This window comes from Cebus imitator, unplaced genomic scaffold, assembly GCF_001604975.1.
Source record: "Cebus imitator isolate Cc_AM_T3 unplaced genomic scaffold, Cebus_imitator-1.0 Scaffold640, whole genome shotgun sequence".
Classification (NCBI taxonomy): Eukaryota; Metazoa; Chordata; class Mammalia; order Primates; family Cebidae; genus Cebus; species Cebus imitator.
Window position 1 is genome coordinate 475,969 of NW_016107955.1, and position 16,698 is coordinate 492,666.

The following is a 16,698-nucleotide window of genomic DNA, read 5'->3' on the forward strand; positions in this document are numbered from 1 at the left end:
GCACACCTGTAATCCCTGCTACTGGGGAAGCTGAGGCAGGAGAATTGCTTGAACCCTGGAGGAGAACGTTGCAGTGAGCTGAGATCATGCCACTGCACTCCAGCCTGGGTGAGAGCAAGACTCTGTCTCAAACGAGCAAACAAAAATTTTAGAGACAGGGTCTTGCTCTGTTCCCTGGGCTGGAATGCAGTGGCGTGACCATAGCTCACTGCAGCCTCGAACTCCTGGGCTCAAGCAATCCTCCTGCCTCATTCTCTTAAGTAGCTGGGACTACAGGTGTGTGTCACCACCACCACATCCAGCTAATGTTTTTATTTTTTGTAGGGATAGAGTCTCACCATGTTGCCCAGGCTGCTCTTAAACTCCTGGGCTCAAGGGATCCTTCCATCTCAACCTCCCGAAGCACTGGGATTACAGGCATGAGCCACGATGCCAAGCCTCTGCGGGCTTTTGAAACCTAATTTCAGAAGTGACATACATTCACTTCTGCCATATGCTGTTTGTCACACAGACCAACTCTGGTACAATGTGGTACCCTAGGGTGTGAATACCAGGAGGTAGGGATCATTAGCAGCCAGTTTAGAGTCTGGATACCACAGGGAGAGAGCACTACAAGTTGTGGTCCAGATGCTCAAGGTCAAATATTATGGATTTCCTAAGAGAATTCCCACAGAGGAAGCTGGGATTTGGGTTTACCCTGGGGGATGGCACAGGCAAGAATGTGGCTTGAATCAAGGAGGAGGTAACATTTGGCTTGGGTCTAAATGGACACAAAGGAGGTATTGGGGGGTGAGCTGAGTGGGGAACTTGTGGGCATTAGTCCCAGCTCCTGTGAGCTCACAGTGGTTCCCTGGGAGTCATTTTACAGACCACAGAAGGCCTGTCAGGGCTGGGGGAGGGGAATCCACCCTCCTGGCTGACCCACCAGGAAGACTCCCACTTTTCCCTTCCCTGCCTCCCTCATTCCCACCTTCCAACATTCTTCCCTTTATCGTTCTTTCCTTTCTCTCTCTTTCCCTTCTCCCCTCCCTCCCTCTGCACAGGTAAAGTCTCTGGCTGAATCCATCGATGAAGCCCTGAACTGCCACCCGTCGGGACCCATGTCTGAGGAGCCAGGGTCAGCCCAGCTGGAGAAGCGGGAGTCAAAGGAACAGCAAGAGGACAGCTCAGCCACATCTTTCAGTGACCTTCCCCTCTACCTGGATGACACAGTTACCCAACAATCCCCTGAGCGACTGCCCAGCACAGAACCCCCACCCCAGGGCCGGCCCGAGTTCTGGGCACCAGCCCCTCTCCCGCCAGTTCCTCCACCAGTGCCATCAGGAACCCGGGAAGATGGTAGCCGAGAGGAAGGCACTCGCAGGGGCCCCGGGTGCTTGGAGTGCCGGGATTTCCGGCTGCGGGCCGCCCACCTTCCCCTGCTTACTATTGAGCCTCCTAGTGACAGCTCCGTGGACCTGAGTGACCGCTCAGATCGCGGCTCTGTCCACCGCCAGCTGGTGTATGAGGCTGATGGCTGCAGCCCCCATGGGACCCTGAAGCACAAGGGGCCACCAGGCAGGGCCCCGATCCCACACCGCCACTACCCAGCCCCTGAGGGCCCAGCCCCAGCCCCACCAGGGCCCCTGCCCCCAGCCCCCAACAGTGGCACTGGGCCCAGTGGTGTGGCTGGGGGTCGGAGGTTGGGGAAGTGCGAGGCAGCAGGCGAGAACTCTGATGGTGGCGATAATGAGAGCCTCGAGAGCTCCAGCAATTCCAATGAGACCATCAACTGCAGCTCCGGCTCCTCTTCTCGGGACAGCCTGAGGGAGCCTCCGGCCACCGGCCTGTGCAAGCAGACTTACCAGCGGGAGACGAGGCACAGCTGGGACTCGCCAGCCTTCAACAATGACGTGGTCCAGAGGCGGCACTACCGAATCGGCCTCAACCTCTTCAACAAGTATGTGCTCCCTGTTCTAGCCTGCTCGCCCCTTCCTACTGTGCCATGGGCACTTGGATCCCTGGGACAGAACTCCACGCAGTGATCCCAGTTCTGCCATCCTCTCATTTTGTGGAATCGTATTTCTCCCCAGAGTTCAGGGAAGAGGATTGGCAACAGGGTTGCAGAGTAGAGAGCCCTTTAACACATCTGGGCTTGGGTCCTGGTACTGCCTCTGGCTGGCTGTGTGATCTTGGGTGAGATGACCCCACTAAATGGAATCTGAACCTTGTCCTCCCCGCTTTCCCTTTTTAGAGGGGAGGTGATATGGTGTAGAAAGAGCCCTAGTCTGGGAAACAGGAGACCTGGCTCCCCAGTCTGCCTCTGGCCAGACTCACTGCACAGCCCTGGGCAAGGAGTGTTACTCACCTGCCCTTCCGTTTTTCCATCTACCGACTAGCAGAGTGTGTATGTGAGAGGTGTTGGGGGCAGGGTAGTGTGCTGGACCCTTTAGTGACTGTGACTAAGCTCTTTCTAGGTGCCTGGTCTTCTGCCAGGTGCTTAGGAGTGAGGTGGGAGTGTGACATTTGATTAGAAAATAATTGGAAAACATTAGATGTAATTAGAAAACATTAGATGTAATATAAGCCATTACTCGAATGCCTTACATCTTTATAGCTTATTAAACACTGCCACCTATATTTAGTTCTTACAATAGCTCACGAGGCAAGCAGTAGTGTCCCTGTTTTGTAGATATGGAACCAAGGCTTGGAGAAGTAAAAGGAATTGTCCAAAATCATACAAGTGGGAAGTGATGGATCTGAGACGCCTGTGGCACCGGTCTCTTCCAAATTTTAGCCTCGTGGGGTCCTAAGGTTCTGGGCTTCTGAATATGGGATAGCTTTGGCCCAGATTTTGACCCAGCTCTCTGGAAATCTACGGGGCTCCTTGTCTATAGAAACACTCAGAGAAAGTTGTTGATACCTGCCTGAGTGGGATGTGGGATGTGGAACAAAGTAACCTCTTCACTTCCTCCCTACTCTGAGGGTCTGTGACTCAGAGGGAAGGCACTCAGCCCCGCTCCTCTGTTCTTGCTGGAAATATCAAAGCTCTTGGCATAGAGCAGGCTCTCATTAGATTCTGATTCTCTTTCAATTGTGGTGTGGCTCCAGTGAAGGGGGATGTTGGGTTGAAGATACCTTGGGATTTTGAAGCTCCTTGAAATGGGCAAGTGGCTTCTTCTCCCTGGGCCTCAGTTTTCCCATTTGTGCCATGATGGGATTAGATCAAATGATGTATTTGACTTCGTTGGTCCTCTGAGGCCGGAGTTAGTTGGGCCCGAAATTAGTTCAACAAATGAGACAGAGAGCACAGTTCCAGGAGGACAGTCATCTCATCGACCTCCCCTCTTTCTACAGGAAGCCAGAGAAGGGTATCCAGTATCTGATCGAGCGGGGCTTCCTGTCAGACACACCGGTGGGAGTGGCTCACTTCATCCTGGAGCGGAAAGGCCTCAGCCGGCAGATGATAGGGGAATTCCTAGGGAACCGGCAGAAGCAGTTCAACAGAGACGTGTTGGAGTGAGGACCCCAGGATGGGGCAGGCTGGGCCAGGGATTCCTGGAAAAGGACAGCAAGAGGGAGGAAGGGGGCAGCCTGTCCCTTTGGCACAGATAAGCTTTTCAAAACAGGATGAATAGACCTTCCTGCTCCCGTACCCTGTCTGCCCCAAAGGGGTCTGATCTTGCTCGGCCCTATTCCTAAAGTCTTCTGGGTGACCCTGGGCAAGACATGCTCATCCTGTGGCCTATTTTGGGTCTCAGTTTTCCTATCTCTGAAATGAGTGGCTTGATGGAAAGGACCTTTAGTGACCACGTGCCTTGCCTCAATTTTCTGAGATGGATTCAATTTCAAACATTCCGTCTTCATGTGTACTTGCTTGGGCCACAGGTCCTGAATTTGGGAGTCTATCAATGGGGGTGTTGGTCCATTTGAGCAGATCCAGGTGGGTCAGAGGTTTTCTGCAGAGGAACTGAAAGCACCACACCCCCTTCTCTGCTCTTTAGCTGTGTGGTGGATGAGATGGACTTCTCCTCCATGGATCTGGATGATGCACTCCGGAAGTTCCAGTCCCATATTCGGGTTCAGGGTGAGGCCCAGAAAGTGGAGCGACTCATCGAAGCCTTCAGGTGTGCCTGCCTCCCACTCGCAAAGCTGCCCCTCCCTCCTGTGGGCATCGATATACTATTTACAAGTCACTTCTCTGAGCCTCATACTTTCTTCACCATAAAACAGAAATGATAAACCCTATCTTGCAAGGCAATTGTGAGGATCAGAGGTAGTGCATGTAAGGTATCTAGCTCAGCCCCGGGACAGGGGCATTCGATAAGTGACAACAACATCAGCAATAGCAGCTAACATTCATGGAGTGCTTACTAGGTATCAGGTACTCCGAGCTGAGCGCTTTACGTGATTATTTCACCGAATAGTCACAACCACCTCATAAGGTAGGCGCTTCTATTGTTATTCCCATTTTACAGATGAAAAATCAGGAATTTAGAGAGGTTAAGTAACTTTCCCAGAGTCATACAGGATTTGAACTTGTATGCGTCTGAGTCCATGGTCCATCCATGTCCTTAACCATTTTACTCTGCTATAAAGGCTTTGGAGATCAGGATTTAGACCGGGGTCTAAATCCTGGCTCCGCCACTTTAGGGTATTTAGAAGAGAAACAGGAGTTGCTGAGAACTTGTTTTTCATAATGGGAGAAGGATTTGCTTTGCATTCAGAAATATCCGGGTTTTCATCCCGGCTTCACCATTTACTGGCTCTATTACCTTGGGCAAGTTACCTTACCACTTTGAGCCTCAGTCACCTTATCTGTAAAATGGGACTGCCAGTAACTTCCTTTCAGGATTATGATAGGATTACGTGAAACAATGTACATAAACCCCCTGGAAGAGCTCTGCAAAAGGTAGCGATTGTGATTTTTACATGCTGGTCTAGGGGACGCTCTGAAGAGGACAGACCCAGAGATCAAGGAAGTATTCCTTCCAGGAAAGGATTGGTGGTGCCAGACTGGGTGGATGGTGGGTAGGCAGAGATGGCTGGTTCCTGAATCTGGCTTTGACCCCTCCTGCCCTACAGCCAGCGGTACTGTGTCTGTAACCCAGCCCTCGTGCGCCAATTCCGGAACCCAGACACCATTTTCATCCTTGCTTTTGCCATCATCCTCCTCAATACCGACATGTACAGTCCCAGCGTCAAGGCTGAACGAAAGATGAAACTAGATGACTTCATCAAGAACCTGAGAGGTGACTTCCCTATCAGCTTTTCCTGCCCTTCACCTGGGAAGGGAAACTGGGGGGTAAGGTGGGGAAGGATGCAGGATATCCCATCTGTTCCTTGGAACTTAATTTGTGATGCTGTCACTTTCTGCCCTGGCTGGATGTTCCTAGGACATTCACTTATTAATTCTCTCAACTCGTCATTTGCCCACTGTACTGAGTATTTACTGCGCTTCCACTGTGTACCAGGTTTCTAGGTCCTGGGGTTCAAGCAATGAACATGATAAAGTCCTGACTCTTACAAAGCTTACTCTGATTCATTCATTCAGTCATTCACTTGTCCTTTCCTCGCTCCCTCTTTCCGTCTCTTATTTATACCCCCCGAGGACTCATTTAATTATTTTAGGTAACTTTTCCTCTATTCATGCATTCATTTATCACTCAACCAAACAACCAGCCAGTCAGTCAACACTTAGCACTTAGTGTGTGCCAAGCCCCCTGATGGGTGCCAAGGACAATGGAGGGGGGTCTGCCATAGTCCCTGTTCTGAGAGAGCTCTCCGTGTCGGGGAGAGGCTGACTTGTGGTACCCAGATAACTAACATAAGACAGAAAGTTAACAGTGACATCAGAGAGGCTGAAAGTACAGTCAGAGCTCAACGGAGGGAGAGCCCACCTCTACCTAGCTTCCCAGAGGAGGCAGCATTTGTATTTTAAGGTGGGTCTTGAAGACATGGAGAAGGTGACACAATGGAGATAGAGAGCTTACTTAGCAGTGAGAATACCACAGGCGCAGAGGCAGGAACATTTATTTTCTTTAGGGAACAATTGAGGGCTGGGTGCTCATGCCTGTAATCCCAGCACTTTGTGAGGCCAAGGCAGGTGGATCACATGAGGCCAGGAGTTCCAGACCAGCCTGGCCAACATGGGGAAACCCTATCTCTATAAAAATACAAAAATTAGCAGGCATGGTGGTGCCTGCCTGTAATTCCAGCTACTCAGGAGGCTGAGGCAGGAGAATCACTTGAACCCGGGAGGCGGAGGTTGCAGTGAGCCAAGATTGCGCCACTGCACTCCAGCCTGGGTGACAGAGCGAGACTCTGTCTTAAAAAAAGAAGAAGAAGAAGAAAAACAATTGGAATCAGGTCACTGATGGGTTGGGAAGGTCCACTGGAACCAATATATGAGGGACTTGAATGCCAGATGAAAAGTGTCGCCTTGCTCTTTTTGCTTATTCTACTGATGTCAAGCCCTGCCTATCACCAAAGAGCAGCCTACTAAAAATGGTACAGATGTTAAGATTATTTAAACAGAAAAGAAAGAGGAAAATAGAGGCAAAGAAAAAAAAGCAAACCGAAAACAAGACAAATTGGCTGCCCGTCGGGGTTTTCGCAGCTGAGGCTGCTATGGTAAGAAAGTCAGTGCGACGTAGGACGTTCCTTTAGCACCTGTCCAAGGAGGAGATGTCTCATTTCCAAGGGGGGAAACATTTTCTCTTTTTTTTTTTTTCCTGTTTTTCTTGTTTTTTATTTTTAGAGACAGGGTCTCACTCTGTCACCCAGGCTGGAGTGCGGTGATGCGATCACAGCTCACTGCAGCCTTGAACTCCTGGGCTCAAGTGATCCTCCCACCTCAGCCTCCTGAGTAGCGAGGACTAGAGGCATGTGCCACCATGCCCAGCTCATTTTAAAATTTTTTTGTAGAGACAGGGTCTTCTTGTGTTGCCCAGGCTGGTCTCAAACTCGTTGCCTCAACTCGGCCTCTGAAAGTGCTGGGATTACAGGTGTGAGACTCCACAACCTGCAAAGAAAACATTTTCTCTAGCAGAGTATTTAGAGAGAAGGGTGAGTGGGTTTCACTTAGCAATCGGAAGTGGAGAAGGATGGTGAGCATGGGAGGACGGAGTTAGATCAGAGGCCATTTGGAGCTGTCTACTAGAATCCTGCCATCATTCATTCATCCATTCTTTTTCCTTCTCTCTCTCAACATATGTGTGTGTGTATCTTTCTCCCCTCTAATTATTAAATTAATAAATAAATAAATGAAGGTAACACATAATTATTTCAGAAATTTTGGAAGATTCTGAAAATTAGAAAATTTCTCTTTATCACCCAAAATTCGTCCCCTAGAGGCAATCATAGTTAATGTTTTGGTGCATTCTAATCTTTTCCCCCATGCATACATAACATTTTATATAGTTCAGATCATACCATACATGCAATTCATCTTACTCATTCCACATCACTTGCTACTGTAATTTTCTCATGCTATTGAAATGTTTTTGTAAATGTCAAGTTTTTAATAGCTGTGCATTATTTTATTAAATGGATATACTATACTTACCTGTTCTTCTATTTTTAAAATTTAGGTTGTTTCAAATTGTTCCCATAAGTAACAGTATTTTTTTTTTTTTTTTTGAGACAGGGACTTGCTCTGCTTTTTTTTTTTTTGAGACAGAGTCTTGCTCTGTTGTTGTTACTGGAGTGCAGTGGTGCAGTCATGGTTTGCTGCAACCTCCGCCTCCTGGGCTCAAGTGATCCACCCACTTCAGTCTCCCAAGTAGATGGGACCACAGGTGTGCGCCACCACACCCAGCTGATTTTTGCATTTTCTGTAGAGACGGGATTTTGCCATGTTGCCCAGGTTGGTCTTGAACTCCTGGGCTCAAGCGATCCACCTGGCTCGACCTCCCAAAGTGCTGGGATTACACCACGCCTGCCCTACATTCTTGTAGTACATACATCTTGCACATATTTCTGAGTAGTTCCTTAGGGTAGATTCCTAGAAGAGGAATCACTGGGTACTAACATTTAGGTTCTTGCCAAATTACCTTCCAAAAGAGTTACGTTACCATACATGCCCACTTCCCTGCACTCTTACTAGCACTGGATTTCATTTAAAATTATTTTTGCTTATTAGGAAGGCAAACAATAGTAACTGATTATTTTAATTTCAGTGTATTCTGAGTTGTTGAAAAGAATTCACCCCGGGGAAGACAGCAACTGGCTCTTGCATTGAAGGACACCCTCCATGCCCCAATCCTGGCTGAGGGGCTAAGGGCACCCACTGACCCTCAGTCCTATCATGGCCTGTGCCTGTGTGTAGAGATTGTGGAGCACCCCTACCATGCAGTGCCCATAACTGTGTGACATATCTCTGTGTTACTCCCTCCCCCAGGGGTTGACAATGGTGAAGACATCCCCAGAGACCTTCTGGTGGGCATATACCAGCGCATCCAGGGGCGTGAACTGCGGACCAATGATGACCACGTGTCCCAGGTGCAGGCTGTGGAGCGCATGATTGTTGGAAAGAAACCGGTGAGTGCCTTGGGAGGCTGCAGAGGGGCCAGGGTTCAGGTCTGCCTCTGCCACTGAGTGGTAAGTCACTGCACCTCCCTGAGCCCCTTATCTGCAATACGGAGTGGGTGATAATGCATTCCTCAGAAGGTTGTGTTGCAGATTGAGACACTCTGTGTGAAGGCATCTAGCACATTCCAAGGCCCATAGTGGGTACTATATAAATATTAGCATCCTTTTCACCTCGGGCTTTGCCTGTCCATCCCAAGTGAAGAGTCAAGCTAATGGTTAGCAGAAAACCAAAGCAAGAACACACTTTAGGCCAGGTGCAGTAGCTCATGCCTGTAATCCCAGCACTTTGGGAGGCTCTGGTGGGTGGATCACCTGAGGTCAGGAGTTCCAGACCAGCCTGGCCATCATGGTGAAACCATGTCTCTACTAAAAATACAAAAATTAGCCGGGCATGGTGGTGCGTGCCTGGAGTCCCAGCTACTCAGGAGGCTGAGGCAGGAGAATTGCTTGAACGCAGGAGGTGGAGGTTGCAGTGAGCTGAGATTGTGCTAACGCATTCCAGCCTGGAAGAGAGAGCAAGACTCCATCTCAAAAAAAAAAAAGGACACTCTTTAATATTTTAGCCTACAAACATTTGTGGATGCTATTCCACTGAGCCCAGCATCTTACTGGGCACCAGAGATATAGACATGAATCAGATGTGGCCTCTGTCCTTGGGGGCACTCACAGACCAGTTAGAGTGTGAGACAAAGACACATATATTATAATACTTCTGCCTAATGGTCCAGTTTAGGAGATGAGAAAGGAGAAAAAAGCCATTCTCAGCCTGGTGAAATCAGGGAAGTCTTCTTGGAAAACACAATTTTGGAATTGAATTTTTTTTTTTTTTTTGAGATGGAGTTTCACTCTGTCACCCAGGCTGCAGTGCAGTGGTACAATCTCGGCTCACTGCCATCTCCACCTCCTAGGTTCAAGCGATTCTCCTGCTTCAGCCTCCTGAGTAGCTGGGATTGCAGGTGCCCACCACCACGCCCAACTAATTTTTGTGTTTTCAGTAGAGATGGGGTTTCACCATGTTGGCCAGGCTGGTCTCAAACTCCTGACCTCAGGTGATCCGCCCGCCTCAGCCTCCCAAAGTGCTGGGATTATAGGTGTGAGCCACTGCACCCGGCCGGGATTGAAATTTGAAGAGGAGTTGAAATATGGCCACGCAGAGCTGGGCAAGAAAGACATTCCAGACAGAGGGACAAAGGCAAGGTAGCAGAAAAGCTTAGGCCTTAGTTGCTGATATCCCTTGTGTCAGAGTGACACACATGTATAGGAGGTAAACTTTCGGTTGAAAGTTAAGATGCCAGGAGACCTGAAGCTGATGGGCTGGCCTTGCTGACACGTATTTTTTCATGCCCATCTAGGTCCTGTCTCTTCCTCACCGTCGACTGGTTTGCTGCTGCCAGCTCTACGAGGTGCCAGATCCAAACCGCCCCCAGAGGCTAGGGTTGCATCAGCGGGAGGTCTTCCTCTTCAATGATCTCCTTGTGGTATGGGCACTGTGGGGGAGGAGATGGGAGGGAGATGGTGAGCTTGATTCCTGAGTCAGATGTGAACCACATTGATGTTGGTGTGTGGAGTGTGGCAGGCATGGTGTTCTGCCATGCCATCTGTGTGGTCTCAGGCAAGACCCAGGCCTTCTCTACCCCTCCTTTTCCTCAAAGATGCATTTGGAGGTAGTAACAGACACACAGGGGCAGAAAATATGAGGACAAAGGGAGATGACAGACTTACAACCTGGGAAATATCCCTGTCTACCTCAGTAGCCCATAGGGTTGAGGAAGGAGGGTGAATCTGCGACCCTTGGGGTCAGTCTGGAAACCTTCAGTAATCAAGATGCTTGAAGTGGGCTGGGTGGTGTGGCTCACGCCTATAGTCCCAGCACTTTGGGAGGCCAACGCAGGTGAATCACTTGAGCCCAGGTGTTAGACCAGCCTGGGCAACATGTCAAAACCCTGTCTCCACGAAAAATACAAAAATTAGCCAGGCGTGGTGGTGCGCGCTTGTAGTCCCAGCTGCTTGGGAGGCTGAGTCGGGAGGATCACTTGAGCCTGGGAGGCAGAGGTTGCAGTGTGCTATGATCGCACCACTGCATTCCAACCTAGGCAACAGAGCCAGACCCTGTCTCAAAATAAAAATAAAAACAAAATTTTAAAAAAATGCTTGGCCCAGGTGCAGTGGCTCACGCCTATAATCCCAGCACTTTGGAAGACCAAGGTAGGTGGATCACCTGAGGTCAGGAGTTTGAGACCAGCCTGGCCAACATGGCAAAACCTGTGTCTAGTGAAAATACAAAAATTAGCTGGGCGTGGTGGTGCACATCTGTAATCCCAGCTACTGTGGAGGCTGAGGCAGGAGAATCACTTTAACCCGGGAGGCAGAGGTTGCAGTGGGCAGAGATCGTGCCGTTGCACTCCAGCCTAGGAGACAAGAGTGAGACTCTGTCTTAAAAAAAAAATGCTTGAAGTGATTCTTAAAACTGAGCTCATTACTAGTAGAGATGTTTGTCTTTTAGGGATGGGACTCTTAGGACTCTGCAGTTTGGAAGGGACTTTCAGGGTCCAACTACCTAGATGGCCCACTGGTTGTATGACTACAGGGACAGAAAGCCGCCTTTGTCTAAGGCAGCTGTGACTGATAGAATCTATCTCCCTGTGGGTTTCTTCCAACCATCTGCACTCCACCCTTGGGATCACGAAGAACAAGTGTTGTCTCTCTGCTCCAAGACAGCTCTCCAGGGATTTGAGGACAGCGGTCCTGTTTCGTCTGTGGTCTTCCCTCCTTTAGAGCAGGGTTTCCTAGTCTCATCACTGTTGACATTCGGGCTGGATGATTCTTTGCAGGGACTGTCCTGTGCACTGTAAGATGTTTAGCAGCATCCTGGTCTCTCCCTGTTAGGTGCCAGTAGCAACCCTGCAACCAAAATTGTCTCCAGTCATTGTTCCATGTCCCCTGGGGGCAATATTGCCTGCAGTTGAGGATTGCTGCTTTTAGCTGAAGTACTTCCATGCTCCTTCTGAGCCTTAGTTTCCTCCTCTGTGAAATGGACCCCTACCTCACAGCGTTGTCAGGAGGATGAAATGAAATAAGAGGTTGTATGTGGAATCGGCCTTACCCCAAGGAGTACCTGGCCCATACAATCAATGTGCAGATATCCCTCAGGTACTCACACTGGTGTGTGTCCAGCTCTATGCGAGGCACTGGGTATGTCAGGATGAATCAGGCTTAGTCCCTGTTCTCAGGAAGCTCACAGCCCAAAGGACCTAAAAAAGTGCTTTGCGTCATTGTTGACTCTAACCACCCTGAAATCAAAACATTTCCTTTTACGAGCCACTTGCAGACCGCCTGAGATATTTGCAGCCTGTGTTAGTTGAGTCCAGAGTGCCTAAGTACTCGACAAAGACATTGGGTTGTTGAGAGGAAGACTTGTTAAGTCTCTACGTAGGTTCGGCAGAGATTGCCGTTAAGTGCAGGCTCTGGTGGGGCTGGGTGACAGAACCCAACAACCAGACGCCTGCCCTCCAGTCCAGCAGGGGGCGATCACACACTCAGAGGACTAGCATAGCGCCTGACAAAGGAAAGGTACTGAATCCCCATTCTGGAGCTCAGAAAAGGGGTTTACAAATCTCTGTGGGATGTTGGAGCTGACTTCCTGGAGGGAGCAGGATTCAGTTAGTTCCTGGAAATGTGGTAAAAAGTGGAGCATAGTCATTACATCAGGAACTTGCGTTTTCTTCAATGTCTCTCATTCTCTCCCTCAAGCTTCCATTCTCCCCAACTTGTGGGTATGTGTGTTTGTGTGTGTATGTCTGTTAATGGGGTGGGAGGGGAGAGTGGTTGCCAGAAATAGGTGCCACATGGAAATTCCCCACCCAAAACCCTGCCTCTTTTCTTTTTCCCACCCCTGCCAAAGGTCACCAAAATTTTCCAGAAGAAGAAGATCTTGGTGACTTACAGCTTCCGTCAGTCTTTCCCACTCGTGGAAATGCACATGCAGCTCTTCCAGAATTCATGTGAGTCCCTTCTTGGATCCTACCTCCTGAGAGTCTCCTTCATTCATACCAGCTCCAGTTTTTGGAGTTCCTTACAACAGGGCTAAGGGTCTCCAAAGCACCTACTTGGTTCCAGGATGAGGGGCAGGCGAGGGTGGAGTATCACTTGGGTCTAGCCCCTGGTAAGCTCATGGTCTTGCAGAGAACCACACTGCATGTGCTCTCTGGTGGGCCAAAGAGATGGTGATCACGCTGTGCTCTGAAGGATGAACCAGGAGGAGCTTTGTTGGGTGGCATTCTGGGAAGCAGAAGCATTGTGAGTTGAGGCAGAGGTGAGGAGGAAAGGGTTTTGAGACACCAATGCAGAATTCCATGAGTTTACATCCTGCAGTACAGGGAGTAAGGGGGCCACAGCTACCAGGGGTTTGGGGGCTTTGGGCAAAGGGGAGCTGCTAAAGATGCTCAAGCAGAGAAGAGGCATGATCAGAGTTAGACAGTACAAAAATTATTTTATGGGCTAGGTGTGGTGGCTCACACCTGTAATCCCAGCACTTTGGGAGGCCGAGGCAGGAGGATCACTTGAGCCCAGGAATTTGAGACCAGCCTGGGCAACATGGTGAGACTCCATCTCTACTGAAAATAAAAAAAATTATCTGCACACATGGTGTGTGCCCATGGTCCCAGCTATTTGGGAGGCTGAGGCAGAAGGATCACTTGAGCCCAGGAGTTCAAGGCTGCAATGAGCCATGATGGCGCCACTGCACTCCAGCCTGGGTGATAGAGAGATGTTGTCTCAGGAAAAAAAAGACCATGTATGAGCCACCTTGCACCAATCCCAACAGAGGTGCCCAGTCTCCCCTTTCTCCACAGATTACCAGTTTGGGATCAAGTTGCTGTCTGCAGTACCTGGCGGGGAGCGAAAAGTCCTCATCATCTTCAACGCCCCCAGCCTCCAGGACCGGCTGCGCTTCACATCCGACCTGCGCGAGTCCATTGCGGAAGTGCAGGAGATGGAGAAATACCGTGTGGAGTGTGAGTAGCCCAGCTACGTCTCCTCCCCGCTCTCCTGAAACAGCACCCTGCAGAAACGAGGAATCCTATCCTCTGAGAATCTCAGAGTTGAGGGTTAGCTTGTCCCACCTTCTTATCCTCATTCCAAGAATTCCTCAGCCTCTGCTTGAATACTTTCAGTGACAAGGGGCTCATTACCTCCCAGCCCCATTAGTATCCCAAACTCTAATTATGAGCCAACTATTCCTTCTAGTGAAAGGTATCAGGGAGAAGAATCAGAGTATTGGAGGTAGGACTATGGTTTTAGATCCCAGGTATGCTACTCATTATCTGGGTGAACTGGAGCAAATTGCCTAACCCACCAAGCCCCAATTTCCCTCCTACACAAAATTGGAGTAACGAAATCTCCTTCACAGAGTCATGGAGATGAAATGAGACAAGGTAGCCGAAATGTCCCAACACATCTTAGGTGTTCAAAAAATCTGTATTCCCTTTTCCACCCTCTCTCCTCCTCTGCCCACATATCAATTCCTGAGCTGAGTCTCACTGGCCTATCCTCTCAAACCCCAGGGGCCACACCAAGTCATTTTGATTATATACATATATATATACACACACACACACACACACACACATATACACATATATATATACATATACATATATGTATGTATATATATATATACATACATATATGTATATATATATATATAAAATGGAAAATAGTGATTACATCTCATTCCTCCCAATGCCCTCCAAGTTTTCTCTTCTCCAGGCTAAGCAGTCACAGTTAAGTAACATGGTGTTAAGGAGAAAGAGGCAGGCAGACAGAAAGAGAGAGACGAGGCGGCGGACAGCTCCTTGGTGAGGCCTTCACAGCTCCAGGGCCATTCTACTCCTCAGCGAGGCAGGGACAGAAATTTCAGTTCACCAGATCCTTTGAGACGCTGGGGAAATCCTGAGAGAGGGATTAGCAGCCCAAGACGAGAGGAGGCCAGTAGACACGTGTTTCTGTGAGCTCTGTGGGGAGGTGGGGCTGTAAGGAAGCCAGAAGCACCCAAGCTCTGGAATCAGGCAGACCTGCTTCCAGAATGTCAGCTCCGCCATTTCCAGCTGTATGACCCTGGGCAAGCTGTAAGACTTCTCGGATTCTCAGTTTCTTCCTCTGCACAATGTGGATGCTAATACTGACTTCTGAACTGTTGTGAGGATTGAGAGAGATCAAGTGTGTGTAGCGCCCAGCATACTGCCTGGCACGTGATAGAGAATTTGATTCCTGTCAGTTTCCTGCTCCTGCCCTTCCAGGAGCCCTTCTACTCTGGAGCGAGGTATCTGAGAACTGAGCAAACTCTGGAAAGATTGCCCTTTGCCATAGGCTAGAAGGGCCTTCCCGTCCTTACTGTGAACCATCTGCCATGAAGCTCTATTTTGAAGGGCAGGGGTGCTTTGGAAGACCTGACTGCAAGAGGGCATGAGAGGGAAGTCAGAAGGGTGAGAGGAAGGGAGAGGGAACAGGGAGAGCAGGCACCAAGAGGAGTGAAGGGAAGGCTGAGCAGGAAGGGAGGGTGCAAGATGGGAGCTGGGAACTGAGGGTGCTTCCGCGACGGAGCTGCAGTTTGGGGGGAGACAAGTGCTAGCCGTCCAAGGGGCAAACCAGGAAGCCTGGGGACAGAGGGAGGGAGGAGGAACGCGGAAGGAGGGCTAGGGTCAGTCAGATGGGCTCTCACTCCTGTTCCTGACCTTTGCTCCCTGTCTTCCCGACTGTCACCCAGCGGAGCTGGAGAAGCAGAAAGGTATGATGCGGCCTAATGCCTCACAGCCCGGAGGGGCCAAGGACTCAGTGAATGGGACGATGGCCCGCAGTAGCCTGGAGGACACTTACGGGGCAGGCGATGGGCTCAAACGGGGCGCACTCAGCAGTTCCCTGCGAGACCTCTCTGATGCAGGTAAGCCCTCTGGGCCCCTGCCCTGGCTGGGGAGACATGGAACCGGGTGTCCTCTTTGCCTCCTGTCACTGGCTGCCAGCCTTCCCTCCACCTGCCACACAGGCACGCACCCTGCCTTCACCCAGAGCCCTGGGCGCTGTGCCACAGGGGGCCTGGGAGCCAGGTCAGAGCAGGGGGAGCCCAGCGTTTGGGCCAGGGAGTGTGAAGTGGGGCCACAGTCTTGGTCCCTCTCTGGCTGCTCCACCTCTCCTCCTCTTCTCCCTCTTCTGTCTCTCCTATACTGCCTCTCCTCCTTCTCCATCTTTTCCTCCTCTCTCTCCTCTTTCTCTACCTCTCCTCCTCCCACCTCCCCCTCTTCAATGGGGGAAAGGGATAATGGGGTGTCTGTCCCCTGGAGGGGCCCAGGCCTGGTGCCCAGCTCTGGAGCCCAGCAGGGTAGGGAGGGGGGGTTGCTGCTCTGACGCTGGGCTCCTTGCTTGTGGGTGCAGGGAAGCGGGGGCGGCGTAACAGCGTGGGATCGCTGGACAGCACCATCGAAGTAAGTGCCAGCTCCTGCCCCACTCGTCCTCTGCATGAGCCCTGCCCCGGCCATGGAGCCCCAGAGGAGGAGGGGACCTGTTGCTCCCCACTCTTCCCTGCTGGGAACTGTGCAGTTGCCTTCCCCCAGCCAACCACTCTCTCCATCTGTCCTCAACTCTGTCTGTCCTCATTCTGCCTGTCTCTCAGTCTGTCTTCCACTCTCCCGTGCCCCCTCTCAACCCCAGGGCCAACGGCGCGTAGGGATGCCCTTGGAGTTGGGCCACGAGAAGCTCTTACCTCCAAGTCCTACTCTTAGACCCTGGGCGAGTCACTCTGCCTCTCCAGGCTTAACCTTTTCCCCGCCTGCAAAATGGGGATGAGGAGGAGGTGCCGCTAATTCCTCCTCTCCCAGCTGAGGCTCAGCTGAGATGTGGATGTGACAGTCGAGCTTTGCAAGCTGGGGAGCTCCACATACGCGTACAGGACCGTGATTTGGTTTTTGTTACAACTTGGGGTTCGCTGTCTCCCCAGCTTCAGCCCTCAGGGATAGGGGTGGAATTTAGGGCTGAGGGTTTAGGGCGTCTAGCCTGGCCTGACTTCCCCCTCCCCACTTCCAGGGGTCTGTTATTAGCAGTCCACGCCCTCACCAGAGGATGCCACCTCCGCCCCCA

The 16,698-nt window shown here is 50.6% G+C and overlaps 1 protein-coding gene across 1 annotated transcript in view; it reads left to right on the plus strand.

The window, feature by feature from the left end:
* Nucleotides 1-16,698, plus strand: part of IQSEC2 (IQ motif and Sec7 domain ArfGEF 2) — a 47,358-nt gene extending 30,660 nt beyond the window's left edge. The window contains exons 5-14 of the mRNA XM_037734592.1: nt 1,044-1,939; nt 3,337-3,498; nt 3,984-4,106; nt 5,065-5,231; nt 8,381-8,520; nt 9,924-10,049; nt 12,473-12,572; nt 13,422-13,583; nt 15,335-15,508; nt 16,645-16,698. Coding sequence (XP_037590520.1) covers nt 1,044-1,939; nt 3,337-3,498; nt 3,984-4,106; nt 5,065-5,231; nt 8,381-8,520; nt 9,924-10,049; nt 12,473-12,572; nt 13,422-13,583; nt 15,335-15,508; nt 16,645-16,658 — 2,064 coding nt within the window. The 3' untranslated portion in view covers nt 16,659-16,698. The remainder of the gene's footprint in view (nt 1-1,043; nt 1,940-3,336; nt 3,499-3,983; nt 4,107-5,064; nt 5,232-8,380; nt 8,521-9,923; nt 10,050-12,472; nt 12,573-13,421; nt 13,584-15,334; nt 15,509-16,644) is intronic.